Here is an 18,888-nt window from a genome sequence, read left to right as displayed (position 1 = left end):
GCCAATGTTTGCCGAATTATGCCCTGTACTGACACTGTTTGTTCTTATTATCTCATCTTATGCGAGTCTACTGAAGAAAGGCATTTGAAGTATTTGACCTTATAGCTGACCTTATGGCTGTGTTTTTAAAAAGTACAACATGTGCATTGCCTACTAAGGCTATTGGCACTGAACAAAAAGAAAATGTTTCAGCTGTTACTGTCCTTGGCCCTTCTGGTATTGGAACTCATGGAATGTACTTCACTGCGTCTTGTGTAATGACACCTTGGAGGCAGGAGAGCACTGCCTAGAAGAACTGCAAATGTGGTCGGCTAGAAAAGCTGCAAATGTCAGTGCAAAACTGGGAAGGGACAGAGTATAGTAAATAAAAGCCAAGGGTCATAATTCTGAAGGCCTGGTTGGCTTTGCGTGCATACATAGCACAATACCCCACCCCATCCTTTGACAAATTTTCAGCCTATGCCACTGCTTGGAGTCAACCTGTACACATTTCTTATTGTGCAAATAGTTTGTGTAATTACCTCTCCCCCGATGCTCTCTCCCTGTCCCCTCACCTCTTTCATTTCATTTCACCATTCTGCCTGCTACCCTTTATTTCCGCTGCCCCTGCTCAGGTGCTTCAGTATCGATGGCAGATGCCAGGGCTAGCAAAAATCTTTTTCCTTCCTTTTTATTATTATTTTAATAAAACCACTTACTACTACTACTTGGAGCCAAATTCATTCCAGACTAGTCTTGCTGCTCTTGACAGTTAAACCCTGCTGCAATAAAATTCATGGGTTGTATGAACAAAATTCATAGCTAAACTTTTGTTATTCAAACTACAAAAAAAATTGTTAAATTTTCTTCAGTATATAGCAGAATTTAAGTAGATGGGCACTACTAGTGGGCTTCGAGTATATATTTAATGTGCAAAAGTGCACTTAGTTCATCTTTTTATTTAGACCAACCGCAGTGGCTCAGTGGCTATGGCGTTCAGCTGCTGAGGTCCCGGATCACGGTTCAGGTCACAGGATCAAATCCTGGCTGCGGTAGCAGCATTCAATGCAAAATCGCCAGAGTGCTATGCGATATTGGTGCACATTGAAGAATACCAGTTCATTAAAATTCCTTCGTTGAAAACCCTTCCACTACAGCATCTTTCATAACCCACTTGCATTGCAGCTTTGGCACATTAAGCCCCACATACCATTAGTAGAATGCATCTTGAAACCACGCAAAAAGGACAAGGGATGAGGAAGAAACTAACAGGACAGAGCGCGGAACTTCAACTGGTTTATTACAACAGTGCATCACATTGTAATCACCTTGTAACATGACAAACGATCACCACGTAACCATTGTGCGCAGGTGTGTATGGGACATCATGCAATCTAGATATGAATACTCTTTATCAGACAGGTTTACCGAGGTTTTGCTGAGACATGAGCCGGATTCCTTCTTGATACAGTATGTCTCGTACACTTGTCTGCTTAGTTTAGACCCGAACTTGTTCAGGATAGTGGTATCGCGGAACCGAGGGGGGTATGACTGCGGGGGGTATGAGGGGGGCATGACTGTGGTGCACCGGGTTCTAGAAATCTTCTCCACGTGCTCTTTTGTCTTAGGTTCACCCATGAGGTGCCAGCGCAAGGATCCTTGCAATTCCTTGATATCTGTATTGTTGTCCGCGGAACCCAAGCGTGCTGGAGGTATCAGCCTCACTCGAAAAAAGCTATTTTAAGCCACTAGACAGCTCATTCCAAGCTTGTTAAAAGGGGTATCACAAAAAACTGCCTGCGTGCTGCTCTGGACAAGTCCTGCAACCATGAAATGGCACAAAGCGTAGATTTCCAGCAAAAAAGGCTGACCAGTGCTGGTTTCCCTGGGGAGTTGATCACCTCTGTGCTAGAGGCCCTTGCCAGTGAAGCCAGAGGCGTACCTGAGCACCACCGCAGGGAAGATGCGCAATGCAAGAGACCCGTTGCCATCCCATACTACCACCAGATCTCGCATCGCTTGAAAAAAGTGGCTCAGAAAGGCGACGTGCCGATGGTCTTCACCGCACCCCAAAAACTGGCCGGCCTATGCAACAAGGTGCAGGGAAAGCACAAGGAAGAATGCGGTATCAAGCACGCAGGAAGATTTGTCCCGTGCAAAAGGGGAGTCGTTTACCATATACCCCTGTCCTGTGGCAAAAGCTACATTGGACAAACTGGACGTTCTATAAACGTCGGACTTCAGGAGCACCACGCAGGAGTAGGCGCATTGGCGGGGGGAGGGCATGTGGCCGACCCATGTGTCCACTGCCGTGTTTGCACACCTCGGTTCCGCGATACACTATCCTGAACAAGTTCGGGTCTAAACTAAGCAGACAAGTGTACGAGGCCTACTGTATCAAGAAGGAATTCGGCTCGTGTGTCAGCTAAACCTCGGTAAACCTGTCTGATAAAGAGTATTCATATCTAAATTGCATGATGTCCCGTACACGGTTGTGCACAATGGTTACATGATGGTCGTTTGTCATGTTACAATGTGATTACGATGACTGTATAAATGTGACGCACTGTTGTAATAAATCAGTTGAAGTTCTGCGCTCTGTCCTGTTAGTTTTTTCCTCGTCCCTTGTCTTTTTTGCGTGGTTTCAAGATGCATTCTACTAATAGTCACCAACTAGCCCATCGCTCTCTATTATACTTCCCACATACCATGCCATACCTTTTATATACTGTGGCTGACTTTTAACTTGGAGTAAAATTATTTTTGCTTCCCATGCCAGAGCCAGCCAGGATGGCACTATAGTATCTGCACTTTGTTGCTGTTTAATCAAAATCTCTTGTAGTCTATATTTGGTGGTTTCAAGAGTTTTGCCAGGGGTTTTTTCAAGTATCAAATCAGGTCTAAAATTGCAATGGTTGCACCTGTGCGTCCTCTTTCCACTGCACCAGAACACCCACAAAATAATGTCTGGCTGCTGTTGTAGATGGGAGAACCATATTTGTAAAGGAGAGTCTAACGTAATTTCATGAACTTAGCAAAAGAGTGCAAGTTGTTCTACATAAATCCCTTTTCATTTCCAACTGCATTAGTATGTTTGTGTACATGTTATTTGTGCTTTTCAACCTGCCATGGCAGTTGAGAGGCTTTGGCATTCGGCTGCTGATTCCAAAGTCACGAGTTCGATCTCGGCCATGGCAGTGATATTTTGATGGAGGCAAAATGCAAAACCACCAACGTGCTGTGCAATGCGAGCACATGTTAAAGAACCCCATGTGGCCAAAGTTGATCCAAAGCTCGCCACTATGGCATCTCTCATAGGCCATGTGTCGCTTTGGGACGTTAAACCCCATAATTTACAATTTATTTTTGTCTGTGTTGTTCATGCAGAGCACCTGATCCTGAGGCACCAGAAGCTGCAGTACCAGTTAGTGAACTTCCAAGGTGGGTTGTTGAATGCAGGTATTTTTGCATTGTTTTTGCCATTCGCACTGTTCAGGAAGCAGAATTAGAAATAAGGGCAACACCAACTCTTTGGTATTTGACAACAGGGGTTCCTTAGTTCTGTTCATACAGGGGTTCCTTAGTTCTGTTCATGTCTGAAATGTAGTTTCCAGCACTTCTTTATATGTTTGTTTAGCAATTCTGGCATATGAGGACAATGAATTTAAGCACAAATTTTTCTACAGATTACTTCAAGTTTTCACAGCATGCTTGCTTGTATTTTCAAACAGATGCACAAAGTGCACTGGCTTGCTGAGGCCACATGTGGTTTGGTTTGGAGAGTCACTAGAGCCAGATGTCCTTGCCAAAGCGAATGTTGAGCTTGAGAGGTGCGATCTCTGCCTAGTGGTGAGTAATTGTGCAGCACTTGCTTTCAGTACTTGTATTTTGTTCCTTCCTTTACGCTTCAAGTGGTGGTGAGAAAATGCTTGCAAAATAAAAAAGGTTAATAAGCTTGCTTCCAATGAGACCTTTCTTCAGCATCTTAAAGGCTCTGTATGCGTTCATCTCTGTGGCCTTACTCGTGATCCCATGGCCAGGATAAAGCTTGACCTAGTTGCACTGGAATAACAAAACAGCTCGGAGCTTCGAAGAGGAAGGTGTTGTACATTACTTTCATGAAAATATTGTGCACATCTCTTGCTCTGTCACTCAAGCCTATGCAGTATTAGCATTCTTATGGCCCAGTTGCATGTGCAGTTAGGCCGGAATGAAATGCGAACAGCGGCTGTGAACAAAACTAAATATCTTTGTGCTTTCAGTTGAAGTGTACAGCTAGCTCTATTCATGTTTCTGGAGGGTGAGGAGTCTACTGAAGTGCATACTCATAAACTAGTTGTGAAGGAATACCTAGCTGCAAAGAATGGTATCTCATAACGAGCCCCCAATTTCTCTACTCTTGTCTGCTCATTAGCTTAATGAGGGCCTCGGTTTTGGCGGTTTTGATGCCATAAGTAGCACAAGAGGGTTCTCGTGCAGCTTCTGCCCTCACCATTCGATCACATTCCACGTGACACTTGCGGTAATACAGGACATACTATGTCTGCCGCTATAAACAAGGGTGGCACTCGTGAAAACTTTCAGGGTTAGCTTACATGCTGCATAAATACCCCTGAAAATAGAAGATTGGGTAGCCACCGCCGTAGCTCAGTTGGTGGAGCATCAGATGCAAAATTTGGGGGTTGTGGGTCTGGATCCCACCGGTGGCATGTGGTAGTTTTTTTCTTCTACTATCTAATCAGTTATTTCTCAGTCATAATGTAAATACGTTATTAGTTTCCGATTGATCAACTTCACAAGTTCTACGAAAAAAAAAAATAGAAATCATTTCTTATGCTTTTCTTGGTTTTGGTTACTGTTGTCTTCTTTCATTTGTATTTCATAACGAGCACCTCATTTCCCTACCCTTGTCTGCTCATTGCAAAGGTGAAAAGTACGGCATATGCATGTTTGCGTTTCACTCCAGCCTGGCTATACAACACGTGCACACAACCTATGGCATGTTGATGATGTTGCAGCATGGTTATTAGGACTGTAAGCTGTGCAGTAATACAACTGGCATCTGTTTGGTGGAACTACTGCATGCTCCTTTTAACTTTTTCCATAGCTGCAGAGAAAAGTTCCTTTTCACCCTTACCTGGGCTAATTGCTGCCTGCGATACGTGTACTGTACCAATTTTATAAGCTGGCAAAAGTAATGTTCTGACTACTGCGCTGAAAGAGACATTAATTTTGAACAGAAGGTGGTAAGTAAAGAATTCCAGAATATACCAAGTGTGGCAAGTGCCCTAATGATGGTATAACAACAAATATTACAACTTGTGACAAGGAACAGCAGCTCTGGCTGAATGGTGTCAACAGTCATGATGCACACCTACCGTCAAAAGTTGATGGTTGGCAGTAATTAGCGAAAAAATTAATTTCGTTGCAGCCTTTCTTGTCAGCCTTTCCATGCATCCTGCAATAGATATATACACCCTAATTGTGATCATGTGAGTTATGCAGTGCATCACTGAATCTCAAGCAATGCGCCTTGCATTCAAAGAAATATACCATACATATGCGGGTAGGGGGCCACATTTTTTTTCACAATTTTGGCGGGTTTCGGCTCTTACTTGAAAGCAGAATTTTACAGCTTAATTTTCAAGCTATAGTCTGGGGAAACTGATTTATTATCCCATGCAGTCTGGCGCTATATCTGGCACCTATATGGTGCCTACACGGGTGCGGCACTTACCGGCATATATACGGTAATTGTTTTTTACCAAGTCGCCTTTCGTAAACTTTTTGATGGTGGTTGTACATGCCATCAGGTGAGAAGTTTTGTTAAGCTGGACCATTCTGCTGATAAAAAAAAAGGCATTTCAAGTCGAAGAAAGCATAGGGGAATTGTAGTGGGCAGATAGTTTAATTTTTGGGGAAATCAGTAAATTCGAAGAAAATGGAAGGAAGATGCACCATCAGCGGCAACTAAAGCCACAACCTCTGCATGCTATGCATGGCTTCTGTGCCATTGGAACTCCAGCAACTTTTTTGCACTCACTTGTTAAATGGATGGTGTTCTTGAACTTTGATACCTTTTTGTAAGAAACAAATGTTGTTTAATATGAAACAAGAAGTTTAATATATTTGGTATTTTTTTGTTATTTTTCCTGCAAAAGTATTTGCCTGTTGGCACAAGTTTTTGTACAAGACATGAAGTGCACTAGTTTTTTGCTTATAAATGCACTAAGGAACTGTTCACCAATTAGGTATGCCTTTATTTAATGCGATAGCGTAAAGGGTTTTATTCAGTGGAAAACCCAGCGTGTCGGCATTGGCTTGTCAAGAAAAGCAGGTGGCCCACCTGTCACCAAGGTTAAATGGCCTTGCGACTTCATGAAAACCTTCCCACCGTGGCAGCTTGGAGTTTAATTTAAATTAATGATTGGTCGCGAGAGGTTCCTCGGGAAGAGCAACCTGGGGCTCACAAGCCCCAACAGTTGCTGTGCTTGAAACAGCCACCTGCCAGGGCAGTGGCAGATGCCTAATAGCTGCACCACTGTCTCAGGAGTGGTATTAGGACTCCCCGCGATCAGTGAATGTGAAGTAGAGAATGACCAATTCCACATATATGGGCTGTAGGCTCGTACTCATAGGCTTTGCTAATTGGGAACAAGGAATTGTGATGCTTATCGGTCATCTTAATTAACTAGATGATGTTCCCCACTCTGTAGCGTACTTTGTGGTATAAGGTACTCACACAAGGCTTCCTTTTATTGCCCTCAACCCAAGCTCCTTCGTGGTCGAGGGGTAGCACAGCTGGCTTTCAACTGAAGGGGAATGTGTAGACCATTGAGTAATAGACGATATGCGAAACTTCTTGATGGTCTTTCAACACTATGCGTGCAGCTTCCTGTTTCCATCTTGGTTTCGTTGAGCTCGTCGAGCTGGTGCATCGTTTGCTATGTGTGTGCTTTCTTGATACCACTGAAGCTGTCTTGAATCTCTAAAGTGGAATTTCAGAAGTCAAGCTTAGCCATTGCTCTGCTTGTACTGCACTTGTTTCACCAAATGTAGGTCATTTTAGTCAGCGCCAGCATGTTCTTACCGCGCGTGCCCTCAGCTTCGCTTAAAGTTTGCCACAGATGATGGTAAGAATTGACACTGAGAAGCGTGTTGGAAAGTTGAACTCTGTGCCATTGTCGTTCTAATGTGCGCATTGAAGCATCGATTCAAGTGCCGCGCATTATCATCGCGATTTTAGTTTCAAGTGGACGAAAATTCATCTGGTAGGATATAGCAAGCAATTATGTTATGCTGAGTGCACAGATTTTTTTACCTGGACTGGACGAACTTCTGTAACAGTACAAACTATAGTGCACGCAAATGTTAGCAGCTGCGTGCATTACAGTATAACCACACAAGACCCTCAACTAGCTGCGTAATGCATTCCTTGAACGGCAATATGCGATGCACATCCCGCGGTTTTTAATGTCACCGTTACAGAGCCTGGCATCATTGCCAGAGTTCATTTTCGCTGTCTTAGCTTCTAGCGCCACACTGAAACCATGGAGCAAGGTGTTGCGGCTTGCCACAACGATATGAAAATCGGTTGACCTGAAGAATTTTCAGCACACTGTCATATTTTAACTTTGTAACGCATCCTTCCTTTACGATGAAATAGCTACATGATCTATTTTTTGAACAGACTTTCGTCGCCACGGACATCGTTTGTAGGAATCTTGAAAAAATAAAACATTCGCACCTCAGTTTTTATACTTGGTGTGTATTACAACACAAAAACTCATTAATGCGTGTAACATTTGCAGGCACAATCGCACGACATTAGAAGAAAACAGTGCATGGCACCTTGCAACAACTACAGGGTCAAAAGAGCCTACTAGCCCTTTAAAAGATATTTGAACACAGGAAAAACTCAACTGCACACATAGAAATCTAAGCAGTAATCGAAGTATGGTTCTTTGACTGTACTTAATACACCACAGCATGAGCGATCGAGGTTTGTAAATGGAGCGCACCGAGTGGCCATGGCCGCGATTAGCCGGCAAATTAATGAAAGCACTTCTTCACGGCTGGACCACACGCTCGAGCTACAGAGGCATAGGCTGGCTAAAAAAATTAGCCTCCTTTATTTTGTTGTTCAAATATGCATCGATATGTTCAAGTCCGGCCGACTGTGCACTATTGGAGAGTTAAATTAACGAAATCGGCTCCTAGTTTTGATCACAAATAACAGACTCTAATCTATATCTTAATTTAAGCACAAATCACGTATAAAGCTTTGTGAAAAATCAGCGCAGAAAGTGAAAGCTGCGCACTGTCGGCGTGCTGACACATGATACCTCACATGGCATTTGATGCTATTAAAACGTTGGCACAGAGAGCAAAAAAATTAAACGCGAGAAACTGGAATGTACCTGGTTCTCGCACACATTGTAGTATCCTTGCGGAGCGCACAGCGTAGTGGAGCTTGCATCGGGATTTTTTCATCTCAAATGAAGCACAGTCGTTTTAACCCAGTTCTGGGCAGCGGTTTCGTTTTCTTGGACGAATCAACATGGCAAGCCTAGTTCTTGGAGCGCCAAGAGATGGCACTGCGCATTTCGCATATCCTCTATTGTGTAGTGACGTTATCATTGTTGCTTTTGATCATTGCGGGGTGTTTGAATTACCCGGGCTAAGTCATGTGGTTGCAACATCACATCGTCGTTGACCAAAGAGGAATTCCGTTGTGACCCTGGGATCTTCACCAAATGTCCGCGCTAACGCTATAACGTTAAAAAGTGTGACAAGGGCAAAGCCCTCGTGCACAGTATAGGGCATCGCAATTCTGTTGACCAGAGTGCGATCTTAAAGGGACACTGAGAACAAATTGAAGTCTGTATGTATTGATAGATTATGACAATCTAATGACAAAAACGCTACTTTCATATAAAACAGAGCTTTTTTAATCAAGAAAAGGCCAAAAACGAAATAGAGGTGTGTCTATCAGCAGCCAGTTCTGCAAGTTGTGTGCATTGATGCAGTTTTATGGGGCGTGCAGCCCTGAGGTTAGCCTACACCGCCATTCACCTCTAGATGATGATTACAGATTCCTTTTCAGTATAGACATCAGGAGTTTGAACCAAGTGGCAGGAAAACTCTGAAATGTAATTTTCTCAGCAATAAATGCTTCTTTTGCTGCTGGGAAAAACATCAGCATACCTGGAGAGATCCATAGAATTTATTTTAACGAAAAACATATGTTGGCTGAAGTTGTCCTCAGTGTCCCTTTAAATTTTGTTTGTGACTAGTGTTCAAAGGTGCTGCTGGTTGCCAGTCTGTATTGTCATGGTCACTGACAGCATACCACATTCACTTGCGTAATGGGTGCACTCATATAATAACCCACTTCTGTCATTGAGAATTCACTCCTTTTTTTTTAAAGCATTTGCTTTGCTCTTCTTAACACGTTCCTCAGTTTCACGCCATCGGCAGCATAGACCTTGGAAGCATGCCAAGATGCTGCTCACTGATGACATTGCAGGGTGTTTATCTTTTGATGAGAGTTCCTGCAACAGTGGCTTGCTCAGCACCATTGTTGGCAGTAACACGTTACAAGTAACGGCGTTACCGGTAACGCGTTACTTTTTTCGGTAACATAGTAACGTACTCGTTACCATTTGGGAACTGTAACGGGTAACATAATTACATTCACATTTTTCGGTAATGTGACGTGTCACGTTACTAGTTACTTTTTGTTCCAGTTGCCCCCACTCCGCCCTTTTTAGAAAAAAATGTACAGAGCGCCTGAAGTGATGTTGCAAATAAACAAACAAATGCTCTCGATGACTTTTTTTGCGGCTCGCATGCATGCCAGAAAACACCTGCCCTTGACGACGCACCCAACTAAAAAAAACAACACAGAATAGCCATAAAGCACGAAACACGTGCACGAACACGCATTCACACACTTGCCTTCATTTACCTCCCCTTCCTGATCCACTCACAAACACAACTCTCTACAGAGTGGAAGCGTGCCGAGCATTTTGGAACATCATATTTTTCAGAAGTACTGTAAATTTGTTGACAGTTCAGCTATGTTTTCTTTGTGAAGTTAGAATTGATGATCAAGTGTCATATCATGTTTAATGTCACATTCAGAAAATGGCTTCACCATGTGTCACAGAGTTAGAACCCACCACATGTAACTCTACAGGCCACTTTATGCCACTATAACATTGATAAGCTCGTGCACATTTGTGCAAAGTAATCTCGTTAAATCAGGATTTCACGTAAAATAGTTGTTTGGGCTAGAAGTTATATGTGAAATATAAGCTTTATAGAATTGTTATCGTGAGTTCATAAGGCGAAGACGCACTAATTAAAATTTATGGTCATGAAGTAACGGCAAAGTAACGTGCGGTACTTTTTTTCGGTAGCGGTAACACGTTACTTTTTTTGTAGGTAACGTAGGGCTGTAACGCGTTCCTTTTTTCTTAGCGTAACGAGTAACGTATTTAGTTACTTTTTTTCGGTAACGCCTACAACACTGTTCAGCACACTGTTGCAAGCCCGGTTGCACCAGTGTATGCTTAGAAAGCCCGAGAGTGCTGGAGAGGAGCATAGCGTTTTAAACCAAACGCTATAAAACATCCTGTACACCAAAATGCTATGGAGGAAGCAGAGCCTTCAGATCTCCAAGCGATTTGGTGAGCTCAAGATCGGCAGCGAAAATGCCTAACCACTCTCACCACAGCTAACGCTTAAGCATTCGCACTGCACGCTCATAACCGTCCTGCGAGTTTTTTTTTTTTTAACCTTGCATAAAAACGCACGCTTGACCTTTAGGGCCGGTGTTCAGCATGTTCGCTTTATCTCGCTGCAGTTGGCCGGCACCGTCAACTATCACAAAATCGGCGGATCGCGCTGCAATACAGCAAACACCTTTTGAAGTGAACGCTGCTGAACCCCGATGACACATAAGTGGCTGACTGCGTGCTTTTGTTGATGATGGGGAGACGGACGGACGGACAGGCAGACGTACGATATGAAATTTCAACTCTCGCAAATTCAGTCTGTCAAAATCGATGAACCCTCCCCCAAATTGATAACTTTTCTGGAAAAAAGTGGGCTCATTACATGAGTGAATACAGAAATCTCTTGGCATGCACAGTTTCTACAGATCAATTCCCAACATACGTAGTTGCTGGTTTAGCAACATGGTGTAAATGCTGCCTTATGGGGCTTTGCAAAATGAAATACAAGGTGTTTCACCTAAGACTGCACAATTTTTTAAAACGTGCTTTTTAAATTAGAAGCACGCTTTTTTTGGCACAGCATTGTCAGTGGTGTAGTACATCAGAATACAGCCAAGACATGCTAACACTAGCAGGCTGATTAACTAATATTGAATAGTTCATTTATAACTATTACTGTTATGCTCCTTAATTATTGAGAGGCATTGAGCCCACCTTAAGTATTATTCATATCAGTTTTTAGAATTTTAAAAATGCAGTTACCCTTGACGCTGTGGCCCAACAAATTTTGGCTGCATAGTGCCAAAATACATGAGCTTTTGAGAAACTTGCAAGCAAAGCAACCTCTCCAGTGCACGTCAGCGAAATAGCCAAAATTTGTTGGGCCACAGCGCCAAGGGTAGCCGCGTCTCTCCATAATTAAGGTGCCTAACAGTAATAGTTAGAACGTTAACTATTCAATATTAGTTAACCAGCCTACTAGTTAGAATGTCTTAGCTATATTCTGATGTACTACACAACTCACAACGCTATGCCGAAAAATGCCCTCTTCCAACTAAAAAAGCCTATTTTTGAAAATTGTGTGAAATCTTAGATCAAACACCTTGTATAAACAGTTGTAAGGAATCTGTTGTAGACCTATTATTTTGCTTATTTAGAGTATTATTTTTTTTGTAAGTTTTGACTTGGGTTCAAATGTACATGCAGTAGTGCACATCAGTGATTCAGTGGCACTAGTTTTAAGGAAAAGGGATATGCTTATATTTTGTCAACACTGATGTCATTTCAGATTGGCACTTCATCTGTAGTATACCCTGCGGCAATGTTTGCTCCTGAAGTTGCTGCACGAGGTGTTCCTGTTGCAGAATTCAATCTTGAATCTACTCCCGGCACAGAAAATTTTGGGTGAGTCAAGCCATTACATTTGGTACACTGATCGGTACTGTGCTAATAGTTAAAGGGACACTGGGGAGAACTCAAATTTCTTTTGTTAGCAAAATCTGATAGTTCGGCATTACATGGCTTTGTTGCCGCTTGTCCGGGAGCGAAAGATGCATTTATTTCAAAGAAATTTGGATTTGAAGTTGAAAATTTTTTCCCCACCGCTTCAATTCAAACTCGAGAACTCTTACGACGTCATAGGACGGAGTGACGTGAAACGTGACGTAAATGCAGACTCCGTGATTTCTGGCGGCTAGCGGTGCGGTCTAGCAGCTGCCGAAATGAAAGCTACCGCCGCCGCACGTTGAAGGCATCTATCGGGGGTCGCTGCCGTCGCTTCGTTTACGTGTGAACCGGCGTCTTGCCAGCGTTACAATGGATCCCGTTCCCGAACCCGACAACGAAGTTCTCGCAAAAACTCCGGCCTGCATTTCAGCGACCTCAGCCCCAGAGAGCGTGCGATGCTTTGGAGGGAGCACGGTTAGGTTAGGCGCCGGTGGGTCGTTTCCCCCTTCCGCCGTGAGCAGCCGTTGCAAACTAAATATCATAACCCCAGTGCAGGGAGTCGCGAGGAGACAGGACAAGGTCGGCGCGTTGCGCCCATCGGAGGCTGGCCGGGGCTTTGGGGCCAACGGATTGTGATTCCTTGAACGGCGTGGTTGCATGGTGCAGCAGGTGGCATCGAGGTCTCCCACGGTTGCAAGGGCCAAGTTATTTGTTTATTTTTTTTTCCACAAAAAACGGATGGATGCTCAAGGGCGGTCGCGTTTAAAGTTGGCGGCTTGAAACTAAAGGCGACGCACGACGCTTCAACGGCTTCCACTAGATCCAACGGGTCCACTGGATCAGGCTCTCTCGCCCACTTGCATGTGCCTTCAGATGTATTCTGTGAATGGATTAAATTAGCTGAGAGCTCGAAAAGAACAGCTCCGCCCAACTGCCGAAGCTATTGATTATTTCACAACGCGCACTTCGCCGCAGAGCCGAATCAGTCTGGCCGGGCCGGCGGCGGCGGCTGGCGCACTCGGCGCGAATTAGAGACATTAGAGACATGCTCCAAGTCTCCGCCAGTGCTGTCAGAGTGCGCCGAAGCAGCCGAACGCGTCGGCGGTCGAGCGCAGTTGGAGTGTAGAGGGTCTCGCTTTGGCCGACGTAACGTCGCCGTGCAGGTGCGCGTGCGTTGTGCTGGAGCATAAACACGCCTTAACAGAGCCTGCACTTAACCGCTAACCAATGTGTTCGGTGGCGGCATCTATGGGAGCCACTGAAACCCCCCGCCCACTCACTGAATAAAAAAAAATCCTGTGACGAGGCTCGAAATCGAACCAGGGCCTTTGGCGTTTCAGGCGGAGACGCTACAACTCCGCCACGACGGCTCAAGGTATGACCATCAATAAAGGCGCATCTAGTGAATGCACTCTTCCGATGCAGAAATCTCCACCTTTTCACGACGTATATCCTGGCCTAACAGAGCTAGACCATCAGCAATTTTTCTTAACTGCCTTGTACCTTGTCTCCCATCCCTAATAAACAATTTTCGTTAAGTAGTTTGAAGTTGACTGGCACAGCCGGGAATGTTTCACCGGGCAAGCGTGCGTAGACACAAGTGCTCTTTATACTGCGAACTGCCTTGTACGATCACCGACCACTGTGCCATCATAGTTTTTCATCGACCGTGGCGATCATCTGACCAGCCTTAACAGGCTCCTTCAAAGTTTAACTAGCACTTGAAGCGGCACTTGGAGTTCCTCTGCTGTTCGGCGCTTGTATATCGAGACGCATCAAAAACAAAACCACGGGGCACGCAAAGCTCATAGACGCGAAGCGCCATAAAAAATGACTCTCCTGGCCGCCTGTGGCGCCGCCAACCATCGGTTTTCTTTGCTTCCAACATTCAGATTGTCTTTTGTCTGCCTTCCTTGTGTGATAAAAGTGCACTATCGGTTTTAAAACAAAGTACTTACCGCGCAACCTTCCTTTGTCAGCCTTGGAGATTCGCGACGCCATGTAGGAGGGAAAATTCCTCCAAGGTGGCGTCTGTTGTCCTATGACGTCGCCACACTTGTACTTGCAAGATTGGCCTGTGGCGGCAATACCTGTATTTTGGTTCTTGCTATTTTCTACCTTACAAGAGCTTTGTTTTCAGTAAGAGTGGCGTTTTTGTGATCAGGAGCTGGTATTCTATCGATACAAGCCAACTTCAATTTCTCCTCAGTGTCCCTTTAATCTGGCCATTACGAACAGTGCCCTTCTGTCCCCTCCAGTTTGTTCTAAAGATATTTGTTACAAGTGAATGGTGACTTTTTTTGATGAAAGGAGATGTGGGGAGTATAAATTTCTGCTTACCCTATTATGAAGTAAGCTTCCTCACAGAGTTCGAACTACCTGCTAAAATCTAGCGAGATGCCCAGGCTCATCATCATTGCTGGGACGGCAGAACGCAATATGTTTATACGAAAATTAACTTTCATCTGTAGTGCCGATACCTAGAGCACTGTAAAAAATTTCTGCGGTCACTGCAACTTCCCTGGAGGTGCAAGCACCACCGTCCCAGCTGAGCCATGCTGTTTCTTTTGCATGTGGTGGTGCCTGATCTCAGGCAGAGGCTTCGAGGTATACTTGGGGCGTATGAAACCGCTGTCAGCGCAGCATCCCTGGTTAGCTCGGACACACGACATAAGATTTCAATCGCTTTTAAGGGTCGCTCATTGAAACACAATTCAAAATTTCTTTCTCAACGTCAGTAGTTCATCTAAGAGGGTATGGACTTGGGTTGGTTGTTGCATGCCTTTCAGAAGCACTACAAACTGAGGAAGGACACAGTGAGAACAGGCAGTGCAGGTGACCAAAAAAATCTTTTCATTGCTGAGATGTTTTCAGACATAACTAAGGTAACTATGTATTCTTGCAGAATGAGCAGGATTGATTTGTGGCTAACATAAGTTATTGCAAGTCAATGTGCCACCTGCTGAAATGTGCAAAGCTTTTACAAATACAACGGGTATGTTATACAAGAGCCTAATCGCTTACACTTTTATAGTAAACATCACATCTATCCTGATAGTTGCAGATCAGGTTGTTTTAGTATTCATAGTTTCATCATCTTTGTGGCATACATGCTGCCTATGGTTACTGTCATTAAGCATACACGTGGTTATCAATGCCTTGTCCTGCCTGCCCTTACCATTCCACTCACTGAGTGCTGTGTCCTTACCCGTTCCTCTAAAGCGACTTAATCCAGTGCCCTGTCATTTTATATTTCGGACCCATTGTTGCAACCTTTCCATATCTTTAGGGGCCCGAAGGAGAATACTGCGCATGAACAGTCGTCGCCCTGGCATCCAGGCATAAAACTTTTGTTGTGATCTCCTGGTTTTTGCACACGAAGACGCTAATCAGAGAAAGTGCAATGCATGGGGTTAAGAGGGCTCCTCCATTAAAAAGCAGCTGGAAGAAATGACATCAAGCAAACATGGTATACAGAGCTCCTGCCACGTCAGTAGCATTCATAAAATGTACTGAAGCTGCCTACGAGGTGGTGACCACACCGATTCCTTGCAGTGCCACTTGCACATACATTCATGGCGCTGACATCCCTCTCTATAGAGAGGAATGTGGAGACATCACACTATGCATATTTCTATACTCCGTTTCATACATAGCAGGCAACGCTGCAGAGGCTGTGGAATTAGTGCGTTTGCGATACCATACGGCTCCGTCAGATATCATTTGTACCTCTCGAAACTTCGGTGAGTGTTTGGAAAACAAAGAGCGGTATAAAATGAAGTGGTAGCATTGAAAATCACGGTCGAAGTTGTGAGGCATTCAGTGTTCAGGCTCTTTCACTGAGTATGAACTACATTTTGGGCATGGATTGAGTAAGTGCGATTGCCCTACCAACCCCGTATCATATCGCCACATGTAATTCTTTCTTCTCGAAGTCTCGATGAGTCGCAAAACAAAATTGTTGGCAAGAGGTAAAACGGAAGTTGCCAGCCACGGCACTTAGGTTTGTCGCAACGAAATGTGCTAGTGTTTATTTTGGTTGTATGGCGAACTACTTTTTGGGCGTGGACATAAGCCTGTGTGAACAGGCGAGCTAGTTTTGGTAGCGTTGCCTGCTGTGTATGAAACGTAGTATAGAGGCCATACCACTACTGCTACAGTAAGGTGACAGTTGTGGGAATGCTGCGCCAGTTGCATCAACCTGTGCCATTTCATTAAACCTGTTACATGCTGCTACAAATTGATAATCTTTGGTGAAATTGCGCCAATGCTTCGCCAAAATGCCATTCCGCACCAAGAACTGTGGCAAGTCCGAGGTGGCACAGGTAACCGCTGAAAATGCGCAGGCATGAGTCTGCACACAAGAAACGACAGCAGTGCTGACTTCATCACTTCGCATGAGTCTGGTTTCTCCTCTCAGTTTATGACGAGAAAGATGAACTACGGAGTCCAAATCCCCCCCCCCCCCCCCCCTTTCACTTGTTAGCCCTTTACTGCCTACTGTTAGTACACGGCATGCATGCACTTTGCATGTCTGCCTCCATGACGCTGCCAGCATTGCCCGAACGAACATGGCGAGTGCATATGCAAAAAAAAATGCTTTTGAAGAGCCTTATACTAAAGTGCTTGCGCAGCTGCATCCACTGTCCCGTAGGGTAAATGTTTGCCCTTGAGTAAGGTTTCGCACGTGTTACAGCTGACATCTCTTTCACGGACCTCATTCATGCTCACTGTGACCCTGGACCAGGACGAATTTTTCGTCAACTGCGAGGTTTCTGTAAAATCTGTTTGGCATTTTTTGTTAGCTGTATGGCAGTCCTTGGATGGATGCTAATGAGTAATTGCTTCAGTCACAGTATAACCACATAGTTCAAACTCTCAGCGTAGAAGTCGGCTCATATAAATAGGAGTTCATATTGAAGCACTTACAATGAGTGGAGTTGGCGTACCATGACCACATCGTGCACTAAGGATCTTGAGCTTGTGTTCTTACCGGATGTCCTCTGGCATGTGAGCTTGTGAATTATAAACCCACCATGGTGGCTCAGTGGTTAGCATGCCTGGCTACTGAGTCGGGCTGGAATACCCATGTTCAATCCTGGCCACAGCGGCCATGTTTCAGTGGATACAAAATACAAAGGCGCCTGTGTGTTGTGCAATACCAGTACACATTAAGGAACCCCAGGTGGTCTAAATTATTCTGGAGCCCTGCACTGGAATGTTAAACCTCATAATTACAGTTTGAATTACAGTGTCAGTGCAAGAAAATAATTCGAACAGAGTCTCCTCGTCAAAAGCACTGAATATTTTTTTGTTTGCAGTAAATCTCGAATCTCTTTCTGGGTGTGTTAATGCTCGTCCAACAACAGAACATGTGTCTATTGCCTGGGAAATTGCATTGGACTGTTTTTCCGCCACTCGATTCAAACTCGTCCCGTATACTCCAAACGAGGTAACTCTGTTGTCACTATTTTGAAGGATATGGCAGTATAGTCAAACCTCTGGGATCTACGCTCCAAAAAACTGGTGACGCACTGTTTAGTTTTGAAATCTGCCCTTGGTGGCTACACATGTTCGTAATTGTTTTTTTTTGTCTTTTCTAGCTTATAAGAGCTCCGTTCTCACTGAAAGCCGTTGTCATTAGAACAAGGTAATCTGTCGATACAGGTGAACTTTTCAATCCTCAGCGTCACTTTAATTGAATATTTTAGGAAGCAGTGAAGCACGTGTTACACGCTTGGCAAGTCTGAGACCATGAGTGGGGGAATGGCGCTGCTCTTTGAATCAAACGTTATGCATGTGCGACAGAACGCTTCGTCGCGAGAGGCATGGCCATATTCGAGTGTGGGAAATTATCTGTGCTATGCTGTGTGGTTAGGGTGGCTTTGGTGGCTACCATAATGTGAGCACTCCTCTGTAGCATCGTAATGCTAATCAAAGCAAAGTGACCGCTGTGGCCTGTTTATTAACTGCGGCTTTCCCTAACCAATCTCTTTCAATCAGAACAGGTTTGAGGGTGCCACTTAAAGTTGTGAAGAGGGAGTGGACAGTCACATGATACATTTCAAATCTCGTGGCATTATATTAAGCTCAAATAAAGAAAGCACTAAATTTAAAGTGTACAAAACTAAAATGAGCATTTCTCAACTTTCTCTCCACGTGTTACAAATAAGGTTTTGCACCAAAGTTAACGATACAAAAGTTAGCTAAATTACCTTTGTTCAGCAATTGGCAAGTAAGGTGCATTGAACAATATGTGGACCTGGTCAAAACGCTGCCTACAACTCTGCACTACTGATTCAGATCTGCAGGTAGCACATTGTCATTTTTTGACTATTGCCACCAGTTATGTGAAACATCCAATTTAATTGCATTTCTGCCTCATTTCTCAGTGTTGGGCTCCTGTTACAAAACACGACGAAGCAGCTCCAAATCAAACTTTGCCTGCTACGAAGCCTGCTATAAAATGCTCTTGGTCATTCCCACCATCGTTATAAGTACCATTACCTATCTAGTTTGGAAGTACTGATAGTGGATAAATGCCGACCTACTATTTTTTTATATTACATCAGTTCTTTTGTCAGATCTTATACTTCTAATTTTCTGTGTTCTGTGCTGGAAACCTTTTACTGTTAACATATTTTAGCTGTCTTTTTTTTTTTAATGTTTATTTCCAATTTGGCAGTCACCCATAAATGACATTGACCAAGTCTCTGTTCAA

General features: G+C 44.1%; 1 protein-coding gene across 2 annotated transcripts in view; it reads left to right on the top strand.

The window, feature by feature from the left end:
* Sirt4 (Sirtuin 4) overlaps window positions 1-18,888 on the top strand; it is a 32,579-nt gene that overhangs the window by 12,228 nt on the left and 1,463 nt on the right. For both annotated transcript variants that reach the window (XM_077646231.1, XM_077646232.1), the window contains exons 6-8: window positions 3,367-3,420; window positions 3,711-3,828; window positions 12,010-12,125. In XM_077646231.1, coding sequence (XP_077502357.1) covers window positions 3,367-3,420; window positions 3,711-3,828; window positions 12,010-12,125 — 288 coding nt within the window. The remainder of the gene's footprint in view (window positions 1-3,366; window positions 3,421-3,710; window positions 3,829-12,009; window positions 12,126-18,888) is intronic.

This window comes from Amblyomma americanum, chromosome 1 (assembly GCF_052857255.1).
Source record: "Amblyomma americanum isolate KBUSLIRL-KWMA chromosome 1, ASM5285725v1, whole genome shotgun sequence".
NCBI lineage: Eukaryota > Metazoa > Arthropoda > Arachnida > Ixodida > Ixodidae > Amblyomma > Amblyomma americanum.
The sequence above is the reverse complement of the archived record's forward strand: the minus strand, read 5'-3'. Positions and strand labels throughout refer to the sequence as shown.